General features: G+C 45.6%; 1 protein-coding gene across 4 annotated transcripts in view; it reads left to right on the top strand.

The window, feature by feature from the left end:
* The first annotated feature begins 6,582 nt into the window (after positions 1-6,582).
* TTLL11 (tubulin tyrosine ligase like 11) overlaps positions 6,583-17,133 on the top strand; it is a 209,050-nt gene continuing 198,499 nt past the window's right edge. The window contains exon 1 of one of the 4 annotated variants that reach the window (XM_074330956.1): positions 6,583-7,315. In XM_074330956.1, the coding sequence (XP_074187057.1) occupies positions 6,911-7,315 (405 nt within the window). In that variant the 5' untranslated portion in view covers positions 6,583-6,910. The remainder of the gene's footprint in view (positions 7,316-17,133) is intronic. The other 3 variants (XM_074330955.1, XM_074330957.1, XM_019731232.2) reach the window with 3 other exon arrangements.

Below are 17,133 nucleotides of genomic sequence, written 5' to 3'. Positions count from 1 at the left end.
CAAGAGAGAAGCCTGTTGTCAGAAGACGGCAGTGGCTTTCAATTTCTCTTGACCTTCTAGGAAAAGTAATTTGAAGTTTGGTATTTATTCTCTGCCTGCACAGAGCACTTGGGAAAACAGGGTGGTATCATGTTGTCAGTTACGTTACTTCCAGTTTACTGCTTCACAAGCCTGACCATTATTCTATTACCTGTGAGTAGAGTGTCATGCATCTCCTCTTCTCCTGGGGGCTGGCATGATAGTCAGCGAGGGAGGTAGGAAATTCATCCTCTGGGCTTTATGCTGGTGACACTAGGATGCATGGTGCATGGACCTGGACCCCAAGACCCAACATTTTCACACCATCTTCTTCACCAATTTGTAAAATGTCATCCTTTCAGCTCTTTCAAGCTCTTACGGGGAGTCCTGGCCAACCTCCCCACTGGCTTAGGGCAGTCAGAAGCCCAGAGGGTGCAGGGCCAGACCAGGGCCTCCCAGCGAGTTAGCACCTACCAGTAGGTGACAGCACGATAGAATGGCAGAATGGGAAGAACACGGACATAGCACTGGACAGATTGAACTTTGATCTTCAGCTGTGTCACTTACTGTTTGACTTGGGAAAAGAGCCTCCCATTTCCTCAGCCGCAGTTGTCTCATCTCTAAAATGGGAACCATAATAATCATCAACATTTATAGATGACTTATGTGCAGACGATTTACATATTTCAACTCACTTAACTTTTTACAATGACACCCCGAGATAGTACTATTATTATCACTCCCCTTCGCAGATGAGGAAAGTAGAGGACAGAGGAGCTCTAAACTTGCCCAAGGTCATAAAGGAGAACACAAATTATGACCCCGGCAGTCTGACCACTCTACTCTACATCAAGAGTCAGCAGACTATGGTTAATCAGTCAGGAAGTGGGAGAGTTGAGACTTGAACTCCAGAGTCCATTCTCAACTTCTACCCAAACCGTCACGTGAGGAAGGTAATACTTTCCTCCCTGGAGGAGGGCTCCTTGGAGGATTGAAATGCTGGAATACACAACAGGGCTTGCTACAGAGGCGTGCTCAATGAACAATGGCGACTACTATCATTCAAAAAGAAATTCCCTATTTGAGAAACAGTTAAGCCAGAACTGCACATGAAGCCTTGCACATTCATTAAGACTGATCACTCCCCATTCCAGGGACCCCAGTGCTCCCAGATGCTCCATCACCCCTTGTCTAAGAAGAGGAGGAGATTTTGGATCTCAGCCTTAAGGATAAACAGCTCACTGAGCGGACAGGGGGTCAGTGGGTGTGGGGGAGGATGCACCAGTCAGAGCAAGACCATGGTGTAAGCCTAGAGATGCAAAAGTGTGTGTGTTCGCAGACAGAGCCAGGCGGGAGCTGTTCGGTTTTACTCAGACGCTTGTTGCTATGGGAACTTCCCTGCACCTCAGCCTTCTTCAGCTGCTTCAAAAACCAGACCTCAGGCGCCACCTGATGGCAGCCTCTGACACTAATAGGGCGGAAACAACCAGCTAGAGTGAAAACTGCCCATACCCCTCTACTGAACTGTTTCTTCCTGTTTCTTTCCCTGGAAATGGACTTGCTGTAAAAGTAATAGAACAACAACCAAGGAAAATTTTTTAATTTAAAGATTACATTTTTCCAGTTATCAAAGCACTGCATACTCATTGCAGAAAAATTGGAAAGTACAGAAAAGAATAGAGAAAAAAAAGGTCACTCTTAATTCCATCACCCAGAATAAGTAATTACTATTAATATATTGGAATATTTGAATCCACTGTTTTCATCTGCATGCAATTTTCACATAGCTGAGGATTAGTGTGTATATATATTTATGTATACATGGACTCAGCTATGTTTAAACAGGCTGCATAATTTTGTGAACAAAGTTTTGGTGTGGGGGTTAGTGTGAGTGTTGGGAGCTGGGTGTCAGAGTCAGACCACCCTGACTTTGAATCCTGTCTTTGTTTGGACTAGCTCTGTGACTTGGGCAAGTAACTTCTCTGAGTAGCAATTTCCTTCACCATCTATAAAATGTGGTTAATAATTATTGGGACTTATCCCAGGGCTGTTCGGAAGATGAAATGACATAACATATACAGAATGCTTAGCACAGTGCCTGGGACAGAGAGGTTCCTCACTGGCAGTCGATTGCAACATAAACTTTAGTCTGCGTTTCTGATTCATAGCAGAAATCTCTAGAAATGGGATAAATTTTTGGATTCAAGGATGGGAAGAGCCTGAAAGTTGATACAGTGTGCCAAAATTGAGAGGAAAATTTCACCAAGATCTCATGTCTCCAGCACCACAGCTCTTGTCATTTGTCTCAATATTCTCCAGGCCTTGTTTACACAAAACAATTATAAGCATTGTAATTACAATACTTGCAGCAGTTGGCTTAATGTGACATCATCGACATTCTAAGTGGCTAAAGCTGTTGTCGACACTTAGAATAATTTGCTTAACTATTGTTGAGTATCTGAGCAGTAATTTTTTATTCATTCGTTCATTCATTCATTCATTCATTCATTCATTCAATAGTTATTGAATGCCTACTCTCTGCCAACCACTGAATGAGGCATTGGAATTTGGTGGTTACCAAGAAGTGTACCATCCTTACTTCTGGCACTTGGACTCTGGCCAGCGAGACAGACCATTACAAGTAATCAAACAAGCAAAACTCTGTAAGCTGTGGTGAGTGCTGTGAAAGAAAAGGAGCGAACTACTGGAGAGACCTACTTTTTTATACACTCGTGTATTTTTTTGAAGTAGTCCAAGTCCCTAGTTCTACCTTGCTTTTGCTCTTCAACAGCCATAACCGAAGCTTCTCTTTGGGGAGTCCCATATGGGTTTGAATTTTCCACTAACACATTTTAGAGTTTCCTGAAAAGTCAGAGCGCACTGTGGCATTCAAAGACCTGACAGTGAGCTCCAGTGGGCCTCGTTTCCTGTTCTCCCTCTAAGGCTTGTGTTTCAACCAGTCCAGACTGCTCCCTGACTCCCCGAAGAGGCTTATGATTGTTTCCTTCTTAAATCTACTTGTACTGAGACTTTTCCTGACCTCCCTCTCAATACGGCACCTCCACTAGCCCCAGTAGCCTTTGAACCAATGGGCAAAGTTGCCCCCTTCTGGTGGACAAAGCCTTGATGGGTGAGGCCTGGTGGACAGAATGTAAGTTGGATTTCCCACCCCTGGGAGGCACTGTGGTTCACCTGTATGACTGTATATGGCAGCCCTGTCCACAGCTTCTGGAATGACCACCCTACCTACTTTCTATAACGTCTACCTGATTCTTACTCCATCTTGAAGACTCAGTGTATATTCTATCCTTTTATGTGAAGTCTCATCTAGCATTCTACAGCAAATTCTAAATTCTAAAGCACTCACAGTAAATTCTCCATTCCTTGAACTCCCCAATAATTTCTTTTTAACTCTTTGCCTCATTTCACACTTAATTGTATACTGTCTTATGATTTCTCTTGTTTTCCTCTCTTATATCATAATTTCATCTGAAAAGTCTGATTTAGATTAAGAGATCAGAGGCATATGGGTAGATATGTCATTGACACTGAACACTGAAGGAGAAGTAGGCAGAGATCTAGAGAAAGAATGTCCTAGGTAGATGGTAGAGGAAAGGCACATACAAAGGTCCAGAGGCAGAAGACTTTTGCCCAGAGGCAATGTAAGACCAAAATGAATATCTCTACATGGAACAGCCTTTCCAGATTTGGCAAATGAAGTGGAAAACAGCTTACTAAGTTATGCAGTAATACTACTTTGTGAGTATGTCATTGTTCTCACCCCTGGAAGTGGGGACATGGAGATTAATCAAACCAGACATGTTTCTTCCCACACTAATGGAGAAGGCTAAGACGATTTCTATACAGATAGACCATGGTGCAAGGTTATGATGCACGTCAGTAGAAGATAGAGAGAGTAACTATTTTTGCCTGTGGGCACTGAAGAAAGCTTGTCCAAAGAGACATCGAGTGGGGTCTGGTGTAGGGGTTTTCCAGGTAGAGACACAAAGGAAGAAGTCCAGACTACTGTTCAAAGGCATGAAGGCAGGGAGGGGAGGGTGACTTCACAGACTGGTAATCAGAAAGGGTCTCTTAGGACAATTTCATGTGCTTGGACTTTCTCTGTAAATGGTGGGAAACCAGGGGAGGTTTCTAAGCCGGAGAGCGGCATGTCTCTCCGGTATGGGCAATGGATAGGGGTGTGGTGGAGACTGGAGGCAGGGAGGCCCGTGAGGAGGCTGGTGCAATGGCCCAGTCTATAGGCTTGTGTTTCAACCTGTCCAGCCTACTCCCTGGATGGGTAAGAGAAGAAAGATGGGAGAGACATTTCAATGTAAAACCTGTGAGACGTGGAGGTGGATTGGTTTTAGAAGGCCAGGGAGAGGATAAGTTAAGACTTTGCAACTTTCAATCATGCCGAACTGAATGAAGATGGTGCCCCTTAAGGAGACCAGAGAGGCCAGGAGTAGAGACAGGATCTGAGGGGTAGTTTGATGGAGAGGGATTGTGGGGCGGTAAAGGCATATCTTTGGTACCATGGACAGCTCCAAGGATCGCCAAAGGCCTCGGAATAGAACTTGCAGATCAATGGTTTTTGACTCGCTGTCTTAAAATCAGCAGAGGAGCTAACTTAACGTGCAGACTCCCAGGCTCGTTGTTCTGCACCAAAGTCTAGTGTTGGGATTCAGGAGCCTGCATTCTAAATAAGCACCCCAGGTAACTCGTGTACAATGGGTCAGATGACTATACTTAAACACTGAAGTAAAGCCGCGGTGGGCTGCAGAGGAAGCGATGAGAGCGCCCTCTGCTGCTGGAAAGGAGATTTGGACCTCTTGAGTTTATGACTTGTGCATTTAAGGCAGTGTATTTATACAGTGAAATCCTGGGCCAAAACAAAGGAACGAGAGACTTGAAACGATGAGTGAAGAGGAAGGGCCATCTTACTTGATAACTAATGTGTTCCTTTCACCCTATAATGCAGAATGTGGCAAAGTTCACCAGTATGCAGTTATGGTCACTGTCTTCAGTCTGAAATGCTGTTATGTCTTCCCAACCCCATTCCCTAAAAAAACTGCATGTGGCTCCCTAAGGTGAGATTGGATTGGCTTTAAAAACATATGGCAGGGCCGGCCTGGTGGCTCAGGTGGCACAGGTGGCCTGTGCTCCTAACGCGGAGGTCACCGGTTAGATTCCCACATGGGCCAGTGAGCTGCTCCCTCTACAGGTAAGATTGTGAACAACAGCTCTCCCTGGAGCTGGTCTGCCATGAGCGGCCAGAGGTTGGCGTGTGCTGCTGAGCGCTGCCACAGGCTGCTGTGTGCTGCCAGGAGCCGCTGGTGGCCAGCATAAGTGGGCAGCAGCCAGCATGAGTGGCCGGCAGCCAGCACAAGTGTGCTACCATGAGCGGCTGGTGGCCAGCATGAGTGGACCGCAGGCATTGAGAGCGGCCAACCAATGACTGGCGACTGATTGCCTCAGCTGGGGGAAGCACAAGGCTCATAATACCACCCTGGGCCAGGGAGCTGTGTCCTACAAAACTAGACTGAGAAACAACGGCTTGAACCTGAGTGGGGGAGGAGGCAGCGGGAGAAGGGGGAAAAACAAAATAAAACAAAACATATGGCAACCCCAAATAATTGAAAGCAGGGACTTGAAAAGCTATTTGTGCACCCATCTTCATAGCAGCATTATTCACAATAGCTAACAGATGGAAACAACCCAAAGGCCCATTGAGGGATGGATGAAGACTGTGGTAGATACGTACAATGGAACGTTGTTCAGCTTTAGAAAGGAATGAAATTCTGAAACATGCTACAACATGGATGAACAGTGAAGGTATTATGCTGAGTGAAATAAGCTAGACACAAAGGGACAGTAATGTATGATTCCTCTTAGATAAGATGCCTAGAGTAGTCAGATTCCCAGATAGTAGAATGGTGGTTGCCAGGAGCTGAGGGGAGGGAGAATGGGGAGTTATGGTTTAATGGCTATAGTTTCAATTTGAGACAAAAAGTTCTGGAAATGGATGTTGGTGATGGTTGTTGCACAGCAATGTGAATGTACTTAATGCCATTGAACTATACACCTTAAAATGGAAAATTTCATGTTATGTTTATTTTAGCACAATTAAAAAATGACATAATAAGAAAGGCAGTGCTTAATGTCAACTTGGCTGGGAATCTGTAGGGCTTCTCCATGGTTCCCCCATCCCATAGGGAGCTCTCTGAGAACAGGGAAAGGTATCACTTCTCTCAGGATGGGACCCCTCCCAGGAGCCCTAAGTGTTTCTTCAAATGGATAGCTGCTCCCGGAGGGCCTGGACTTGTCATGTCCATCATCAGACTGAGGTGCTTCCTGACGGCGGGGTTCCTTAGAATGGGTGAGGTCGTACCTCCTCCTTCAGACAGGAAGTTATCCCAGGGAGTGGGTATGGGGGTGGGGGAAAGTGAGCCTCTTGTTTGAGAGTTTTGTTTTTCCTTTCAAGTGTCAAGGCTCAGGAGCCCCACAAATGCCGAACACTTTTCTACCCTCCGTTTCTCTTCCAGCCTCTCCAAGTTCTGCGCTCTCAGAAACCCAGCGCATTCTCTGGGCGGGTTGGCCAAGGAGGCTCTCTGCCCTCTTCCAAGATGGCCGCCGCCGCCTCTGTGACAGGCCTGGTCACGTGGCACGGCCGCCTATGAGGTCGCTGGGGCTTTGTAGGTGATTGTCCCTTCCCGGGCTCCGTCCCGAGGCGGTGACTGCTCTTGTCAACCGGTGCCTGAGCGATCATGGCAACGGACTCGGGCGGAGAGCGCGTGGTAGCGGTGGCAGCGGCGGCAGTTTGGTTGCGGACTGGGGCGGCGGAGTGGCGGCGACGGCGGTGGCAGTGGCGCTTGCACCAGCCTTGAGCGCCATGCAGCGGGGCAGCTCCGAGAGGGAGCTGGCTGCCCGGTGGGACGCGGAGGCGGCGGAAGGGGTCCGCGTGGACGCGGGCGCGGCCGGGGAGCCCGAGCGCAAGGCGGGGGAGAAGCAGGCCAAGGACCCGGCCCCCACGCAGCCTCGCGCGGCCGAGGAGGGAGACGCCCGCGTCCTCCCCCGGCCGCCGCCCACTCTGCCCACGTCCAAGCCGAAGCCGGCGCCTGCGCGGGGCCTCTGGCCGCACGGGAAGCCCAGGAGCAAAGGCCCAAGCGGCAAGCGGAGCTCGGGCCGCGGGTCGGAACAGTACCGCGCTCAGCGGCCGGTCACCGTGGACAGCTCCAAGGCCAGGACCTCTCTGGACGCCCTGAAGATCAGCATTCGTCAGCTCAAGTGGAAGGAGGTGAGGCCCGGCCCCGCCGCGTGGGCACAGGGTGGGTGGACAGGACGACCTCACGCGAGTCGGCCCGGCCCAGGCCAGGTCTGGGGGCCGAGTTCCAGCTGTGCGCCACGCTTGCGCCTACAACTGCTCATCCTTTAAGGCCGCGCCCAACGGCACTTCTTCCGGAGGCTTTCCGATCCCTGTCAGCCAGGTTAGGTCCTCCCGCGCTGTGGTCTCCAGCCCTCAGCACCTGCCTCCGCTCATTGCAGATACTTGTTTATACGCGTATGTCTGTTTCCACTAGTTTGTGAGTCCGGGAGGCCTGGTACCCTCGCTCTTTCCCTTCCTTTAAGTTCTATTTGTTTAGCACTTACTGTGCGACTCTTGGGCAGTGTAACAGTTTGTACTTTGGAGGCAGACAGACTTAGGGTCTCATTGTATTCTGCCACTTAGCCGTGTGACCTTGAGCAAGTTGCTTTGCCCCTTAAACTTATTTCCTCCTCTGTAAAGTTAGGCTAATGATACCTTTCTTATCGTTTTGCTAGTATTAGAAGACTCATTGCTTATTGTAGCATGGCACAAGCGTGCAATAAATACCACCCTTTCCGTCCCACGTTCTCCTCTCTGTCTTGCTCCGTTGCCATCACAGTCACCACCACCACCATCATCATCATCAGTGCAGGCACTGTATTTACCTTCCAGGGCTTGCATGCAGTAGGTGTCAGTAAGTGGTAGATGAAAGGGTGAATGAAGGAATGGGTTATTTGTCTATCTCTGAACCCATTTTAGACCTGGTGGGGGCTGGGACAAAGCACCAATGACATCCAGGTATCTGTTGCAGTTGGCTGAGTGGATAAAGCCATTTGACTTTATTTGCAGCTTCTACGGCTATTTAACTTGCTTTTAGGAGGGGTCAGGATTGTGATTTAAGGTAGTTGAGTCTGGAGACTTAGACCTAGGTGGCCTGGTGATGGGACCGGATTTGCAGCAGGCAACATGAAGAGTTAGATATTTAGCCCTGGGCCTTGGCGGTGGTAGATGTCCAGGAACAGTTTTATGAAATTGGCACATGTAGAGAGATGGCCACAGAATGGATTGGTCAGGTCAAGGTGTTGATGTCCCAGCAGGAAGGAGTCATGTGATTTGGAGGGAAGTCAAGAGTCTGGCAGGGTAGACTTCCAGGTAGGTGTCAGGACTCCCAGCCTTGGGGCTTGGGATTCGGGGGGTGGACTTGCAAGCATAGGACAGCTGGAGAAAGTGAGAGAGGGCTTCCGGTTCTGGACAAGATCCCAGGTCCAGGCCAGAGATATGAGGACCAGAACAAGATAAAAATTGGAGAACTTGTCAGTGTCGTGGTCCTACTGAAAAAAGAATCCAAGGACTGAAGCCAGGCCATAGAGTCAGGCAAGGCTCATTGGCCCAAGTCGGGCCTGTGCTTAGTTAGCCCCATGGGAGAGAGAGACGTGAATGAAGCTGGCTAGATCTTGAGAGATGGACCCGGGTGGGTTCAGAAATCAGCAGGCATACATGCCAGCCCAGGGTCCTTCACTCATTGCGTAAGTGTTCCCTGTGGGTGCTGGGCCCTGCCGATCAGAGATGCATAAGATGTAAGTAACCCTTGGCCTCAAGGACCCTATGTTTCTGTAAAGGATACAACACAAGTGAAGAAATCATTGCAGTAGTTACAGGGCCTCTGATGCTGCTTCCTGCAATGCCCTTTGCCCAGTTATGTGTATGCCCTACCCTGTCACTGCAGATCTCTGAGCAAGTGTCCAGGTAGGTCTTCCCTGTCGATTCTTCTGTTGACCCGTGCTCTTATTTTATTTTTTCCCCAGCACTAAACTCTACCTGCTATTGTAGCATGTATTGTTTGTTTATTGTCTGATTCCCTTATTAGAATGTAAGCTCCACGAGGGCAGGGGCTTTATTTTATTGATTTCTGTACCCTCAGCTGCTTGGCATATAGATGGCGCTCAATAAATCTTTGTTGAATGCATGAATACATTATGTGATGAGTGTTTCTCTTTATGTAAACGTGTATGTGTCGTGGGACATGGTGGAGGGCCAGCTCAGGGAGGGCTTCCTGGAAGAGAGATATCTGAGCTGAGTTCTGAGTGCTGAAAAGGAGTAGGTGTTATTTAGGGGCCATCAACTTTGGATCCCTGGTGGAGGGAGTAGTTTGGGCAAAGCAGAGGTGCGTTTGGGGTTCAGTACGGCTAGATCATATAGTGGGCAGCAGGATGGTGAGAGCTGAGGCTGGAGAAATGGCAGGGGTCATATCATGTGCCATGCTGTGGGGTTTGGTCTTTTTTGGAAGACTATGTGAGCCACTACAGAATTTCAAGTTTCTTCCATTTATTGGCTGTGCTACCTTGGCAAGTGCATTAAGTTCTTAAGGCCTCAGTTTGTCTACCTGTCAGAGGGGGTGGGTTGAGCTAGTTCGATGTTCCCAGTCTCTACTCTGCAGCCACACAATGGCCTACATAAGACCCTTCCTTACACTGTGAACCCAGTGGTGTGGACAGTGTCCAGGGTACTACCTGTCAGGGCCCCCTCCACCCCAACCCTGCCTTTTTCTCCTGCTCAGAAAGCAGATTAGCATGTAAGTGGAGATGCTCATTCTAGGATATTTTAAAACATCATTCACTCACAACAATAAGACTTCACTATTAGATGTGTGATTGTTTACCTAGCACCACTCTCCTATTAGTTTGGAGGTCCTGAGTGCAGGGGTAGTGACTGACTTGTGTTCCCAATGTCCTACACATTGGAGGTGCTCAATAAATATTCATGAGGTAAATGAATGAAATACTTGCAGCAGAGCCCACATCTCCTTTTGACACCCTGGAATGTGCAGTTTGAAAAGGGGCAGACTAGGTAATAAACTTTAAAGTTCCTTCCAGCTTTAAACTACGATGATGGTGTTCTCAGTGCCTGCTGCGAAGTTGACTTTGTGACGAGTAACGTATATACAAGCCAGGTGGTAACAAAGTGGAGACACTCGACCTCTCCAGGCCTCAGTGGCCCCATCTGTTTCCGGGGTGATGCTGGACAAGTCACCTCTAACCCTCAGCACTGACATTCTAGGAGCAGGAGCATCTGCTGGGGGCTGGGGGACAGAATTGAGCCAGTGTCCCCGTGCCGCTGCTGTAGGATTTGGGAGTACCCAGCAGGGGTGGGTGGGTAGCCAAGGTAAGAAATGAGGTCACCAATGCCAACTGGGGTGAAAGCTCTGTCTCCTTTTCCGGGTGCAGAGTGAGGGGTTGCAGCACAGTCTGCTTAGCAGGGCCTGTGAATTCAGACGTTTGCTTGGCCACAGGGCACAATCTCCCTTCCTTCCTCCTTCACTTTTCTTTATTCCATGCACCTTTGAACAACAAAACAATGGTAATAAACAACAACTGTAACGAACCCTTACATAGCTCTTACCGTGTGCCGGGCACTCTTCTAAGTGTTTGACGTATATACCTACAATGAGTGCTCTCCCAGCACCACAGTACAGTAAGTGCCTCATTGTCACCATTTTACAGAGAAGGACATTGAAGCACACAGAGGTTAACTTATCCAAGGTCACATAGCTAGCATTTGAAACAGGTATTCATTTGTAACCAGCTTGCACTTCTGTGCCCTTCCCACTCTCCCAGCTAGCTCCCTGTCTGCACACCCTCCTGGCCGAGGGGCTGCACATGTCGCTATGAAGGGGATTGACTCCTGGCCCTCCAGCAGGTCCCAGTGAGGGACAGTTACAGTCTAGTCTGGGCGTTGGACGGGTAAAGAGCGTTCCGTACAGAGTAAGAACAAGGGCAGAGAGTACACATGAGGTTTATGTGCAAGGGGGGACGATGGCAGCCTGGGAGCCTGTGGGAGAGTGGAGAGGGAGACGGAGCCAGATCACAGAGGACGTAGAAGGCCTTGCCAGGAAGCTTGCACTTCTGACCGACTGTGAGCACGGATTCTTGCCATATATAGACCAAGCTTCTTTGCCCACTCTCTCAGGCCCAAGTGAACCATGCCAGCTGATGATTAATTTTACAGTTATAGCCACACTGGTCAGGTCTAATTCAACTATGTCCACAGTGTAAATTTGTTTCATAAAGGAAAATTCACAAATATTAGCTCTGTAAACTTGTAGATAAGATGAAAGTTTATTCTAGAATGGCAAAATCATGCTTACAGGGTCACCACTGAAGTTACAACATGAAAAAGAGGGATGGTTCCTGGCTCGTAGCTGATGATCAATAAATATTTACAGACTTGTATGGTCTGCTTCCCATCACCTGAGCTTCTCTTCTCATCACCTGTATATTCTTTTGCAGTGTTGACACCCTTATTAAAGAAAACTTTAGGGAAAAGATGCCATAGGGAATAGATGCCACTATTGCAAGCTGCCCTCCTTGGAGATGTAGGCTGTGTATATGTGCACAGTGGTTTCCATGGAGACCAGCTACCGTGAATGTGAGATTTGATAGAGGGACCTTTGTTTGTAATAGTTTGCATAAGCCCCTGTGCATGAGCTCTATGTTTCAGAGACTCCAAATCATGTGTTGTTTTCTGAAATTTAACCAGCCTTTCTTCAGAACATGTATACGCTTATTACATGGTCCTACTTATACGTCATATAATATTAGTTACTGTTTATTAAATATCTATCATGTGCTAGGCATTGTACTGAGTGCTTTGTGCTCATTAAAATTATATATATATAATTTTATATATATATTACATTTATTATGGATTATTTAATCCTCACAGCAACTGTCTGAGGTAGATCCTATTATCATTTCCAATTTACAGATGAGGAAACTGAGGGTTAGAGAGAGGTTGGTACAGAGCTAGACCAAGGCCACACAGTAACAAGTGGCAGAGCCACCCAGGGCTTGTAGCCAGTATCCAATCCTGTACCATCTCCTTTGCTAACTCATTGCAAAAATCCACCCTGCAAACAGTCATTCCACTATTATCATCCCCAAATAACAATTGAAAAAAACTGAGGTGGGCACACAAGTAAGTGAGAGAATCAGGGTTCAAACAGCAGTCTGTCTTGTCCCAAAGCCCACTTTTCAGTGTGTTTTATGATTCTCACTTCTTCGCCCTCCCGTTCCTCATCTGACTCATAACTCTCATAACAGTGGAGTCGCTCAGAGCCAGGAGAGTGATATTGCAAATAGGACTTAAAATAAAACACATTGCAGTATATCCTGGCTGGCAGGGGAGCATTTGGTGCCTGCACCTTCCGGGGCCTATCTCTCTGCCTCCTACAGAGGAGAAGCAAGCCCGCTGCCATTGGCCTAGCTGGGCTGCCTTGCTCCTCTGTGGGATACGCGTCTGCTGTATGAATCGCTGTGTCTCCGATTCCCTCTGAAGAAGGCAGAGCATAAAATGAAAAACTGGATCGTTTAACATTCCCTCCCTTTCTTGTTTTAATGATAGTCCTTGCGATTGGCTTTGTGTTTTTTGAAAATAGCATTTATATTTAAGGATGGTTTATATCCTACTCCATGAAATATTCTTCAACAGACATATTATTTTAATGTCTAGAATTTTTCCTTTGGAAGTTAAACTTGTCATGGCATAAAAATCACAATTCACTACCTACCGCTGTTATTTGAACAATACAATACACGTAATAGCTTCGTGAATCCACACAAACACTGTACAGTTCCTTTAAAAGACAACATTCCAGGGTATCATATTCATGTTCTATAAATATTACAAATTAAAGAAAAAAAATTTTTAAGCAGGTGTTGTAATTGCTAGAACTGGTTTCCGTGTTATACAGACATACGTACTCTCTTATTGTAAATAGCTTCAATTTTGGTAGCATTCTGGATTCTGGTTTTGTATCAGCAGAAGTTGAATGTAAAAATTGAATCATTTTATTTTAAGTCTGTTCCTTGAAAAGAACATATAGCATTATAAAAGTTATCAGCTGCTCTTTAAGTGTCTTACGAGGAGGAAAGTGGTGTATCCCAGAACTTGCATGGATTTTGGATTCAGACACATGAGTCTGAAATCATTGCCACTTAAAATCCTTGCCACTAACTGGTTGTGTGACCAAACTGATTTGTGTACGAAATACAGAACCTCTCTGAGCCTCAACTGTAACAATGGGCCTAGTGGAACGTATCTCGCAGAATTTCTGTGAGATTAAATGGTAGAATGCATGTAAATTGCTTTATCCCCATGTTTGGTACACTATAGGTGTTCAGTTAATGTTAATTCTTTTCCTTTTATTGGGTAACTATAGACATTGGTTATTTGATCTTTTTTTTTAAAAAAAACTAAAACAAACAAAGAATTTAGTCTGCATATATAGGTTACTTGTTAACCAGCTCATTTGAATCCCTAACAAATATTTTGAGACCTACTTTGTTCCAGGCTATATCTGGATTCTTGGGTAACAGCAGATAATAAAAACACAGGATAAGGGACAGTTATCTGCAGGATAAGGGACAGTTACATTTTGAATAAATGTCAACGTCATGTAGGTTTAAAGATTTTTAAGTAACACTGATTTAAAGTTTTCTTTTTAAACCAATCATACTTTTGAAGTTTCGTGAGTTTAATTGAATTTTAAAAAGCCACCATTCTGGACCTGGTGCCTCTTTCACACTCTGGTGTGTTAACTATGTACTTCACCATGAACACTTACTTTAGTTATTTGAGTGATATCAGTAAGTCTCTTAACTTCTGCGTTCATAGAATAAATAAGGCAGTGAGTTCACGGGGAGAACTGAGGTGGTTGTATGTATCGGTTAGCTGCGTGGAAGATGTGAATTTCCTGGGCTGATTTCCCGACTCCTTACTTACATTCTTGGCACCCTCCCCAGTGACCTTGGAAAGACCATAGCCAGACCTGGGTTTGAATCTTGGCTCTATGACCCTGAACAAGTTGCCAGAGATTTTCTCATCTCTAAGAATAAGCATAAAATACTTGGTAGAGTTGTTGTGAGGATTAAATCAGAAAATCTTAAACTGCCTGGTACTTAAGGTAAGAATGTCTGTTGGTTTGGCTTACCCTCAGATGCATTTCTATGACATCATAATTAAATTTTTAAGAGAAGGTGGGTGGATGAATAGGAGAATAAACTTGCTATTCCTTTAATGCATTTTGAACCCCTCTTTTACTTGTGGTTGCTCCTCTGGAGTCGAGGATTGTCCCTGAGATTCTTCCATAAAGGTTGTCGTTTAGCTGGAGAGAACAATGCTCATGTTTCTCTATTCCGGATGGACTAACATCTCTCACTCCGCGTCATATCAGGTCATGCCTTGCTTTAACAGCTGTCCCTACTGCCACTTGTGTAAACGTTTGTTTCCCTGGGTGTGTTTGAACCATTATCTAGTAATTTATTTTCTTATTTTTTATTTTTTTAATTTATTGGGGTGACAATTGTTAGTAAAATTACATAGATTTCAGGGGTACAATTCTGTATTACATCCTCTATAAATCCCATTGTGAGTTCACCACCCAGAGCCAGTTCTCCTTCCTTATCTAGTAATTTTTATAAATGCCTTGTAAGTCCTTAGCAGGCATTTCTCTTGGCGCCTGCTCTTCCATCTGCTTCTATGTCATCTGAGTAAAACCTTCTCATCCTTAACGGAGCTGGAAGAACAGGGCAGTTTGTCTCCTGGCCGCCGTCATCCCCAGGTGCAGTGTTACTTTTCCAAGAAGTCCTTCAGTCCATGTGCCTCGAATTTTTCTGGAGGCCAGTTTTCATATTTGCTCTTTTTGCTCACAAGGAGCTCTTATTTCTCTTCGTATCACAACTGTGGCTTATTGGAATTTTAAAAAGCAACAGTGAAAAATTTTCTGGACATCTTAGATTATTTACAAATGTTTTGTTCAATTTCCCCAAACATTATGTGCTTATAAAAATGTATACCGTTCCCAAGTACATAGAATAAAAAGCAAAGATCCCTACCGCCCCAGTCTCCATTGCCTTCCCTTTCTTTCTTCCCCTGCACTTCTCCTTAGAGGTAGCACCGGGGTTGTAGTTTGGTATGTTTCTTTCCAGGTTTTTTTCCTTATTTCTGTATGTGTCAGGGTAACTACATTGGGCTGTAGTAACAAGCAACCGCAAAATATCAGTGGCTTAACAGCAAAAGTTTGTTGCTTGCTCACCTTAGGGGTTCAGCGTGGGTTGGTGGGGTGGGGGACTCACATCCATGTTGGTGATTCAGAGACCCAGGCTTCCAGCTCATCACCAGCTTCAATAAATTACTGAGAGGAAGGGAATGGGGCACATTGTGTCTTTTAAGACTTCTACCCAGAAGTAGCTGCTCACATTTCATTCCCCAAAGCAAGTTACATGGCATGGCTAACTTCAGCGGGGCTGGGGCTGTGCAGTGCTACCATGAGAGTGGAGAGAGAAGGGGATTATCTGTGCCAATGACAACTCTATGACGATACTAAAAACCGTATTGTACACTTGTATTGAAAAGTGTACAATACTAAAAACCGTATTGTACAATTGTATTGAAAGTCGAATTGTACACTTTCAATGGGTGAATTGTGTGGTCTGTGAATTATATTTCAATAAAGCTGTTGAAAAAAATGCCGCATGCTTATCCAGTCCTCATCACTGAACAGTGCTTGTCTCCTGTTGGAAATATGCTTCAAGAACTCAAATCAGCCTAGTGCCCCCTGTTAATTCTGCATCGCAGTATTGTCTGTTACTGATTCATGGACTGCTTGGGCACCTGTATCTAATGGAATCTTGTCCTAGTGGCACAAAGTCGTGGCAGCTGTAACAGCACTCCAAACTCGCATCATAAGAGTGAGTTTTGTTTTTGAGGGGTTAACTTGAATATTTGCCTGAAGAATAAAGTTCAGGGGTGGCCGGTTAGCTCAGCTGGTTAGAGCGTGGTGCTGGTAGCACCAAGGTTGCCGGTTCGATCCCCACATGGGCTGCTGTGGGCTGCACCCTCCTTAAAAAAATTAAATAAAAAAAAAGTTAAAAAAAAAAAAAGAAGAAAGTTCAGGCGTAAAGATGAAGGATCCATGTGGAACCTCCATGATCTGCGATGCAGTATACGTAGTACGGTGGGTGAAAGCATGGGCTTTGGAGCTACGTGCAACTCACTATGTGACATGGGGTCAATTTTACTCTGAGGCCCAGTTTATCTATAGGATGGAATCCAACCAGAGCTCATGGAGTAGTTTGTTGCCAGCATAAAACGATGTAACCATGTAAAGTACTTAACCTGTAACACCTGGTACATAATAAAGACTTGGTTGAATATTTATTAGCCTCTGGACCTAAACTTCTCTAGACTTAGTTCACATGTTCCATGTCTTGGGCCTTGTCCACGATTAACACAATCCTGCATGTGTTCTTTGAGCCTCCCTGCTGTGCCGTTCTTCCTCTTTACCTTTGTTCATGTTTTTCTTTCTCCTTAGAACGCTCCCTTCCTTTCTTTAGCTAACTCTTACACACCCTTCAGGGATCCGCTCACGACTCCTTTTATACACAGTCTTCCTTGGCTCACACACATACCCCAGTCTCGGCTAAGTACCGTTTCTTGATTACTTACAGTATTCTACACAGATCTCAATTCTATTAGTTTTTTCCAAAGAAGCAACTTTTGGCTTAGTGATTGTCTCCATTATATCTTTGTTTTCTAGTTCACGGCTTTCTGCTCCTTATTATTTTTTTTTTTTTTACTTTTTCAGGTTTATTTGGTTGTTCTTTTTCTGACATTACTTAGCTTGTCATCTTTTCTAGTAAAAGCATTTGAGACAAACTTGCCTGTAAGTGCTGCTTTGGCTGCACCCTCACGTTTTGCTTTGTAGCATTTTTTAAATCATCTGTTTGTCCTCTGTGTTTTATATTTTCATG

Source organism: Rhinolophus sinicus, linkage group LG04 (assembly GCF_036562045.2).
Source record: "Rhinolophus sinicus isolate RSC01 linkage group LG04, ASM3656204v1, whole genome shotgun sequence".
Classification (NCBI taxonomy): domain Eukaryota; kingdom Metazoa; phylum Chordata; class Mammalia; order Chiroptera; family Rhinolophidae; genus Rhinolophus; species Rhinolophus sinicus.
Note: the sequence above shows the minus strand (reverse complement) of the source record. Positions and strands in the feature narration are given on the sequence as shown.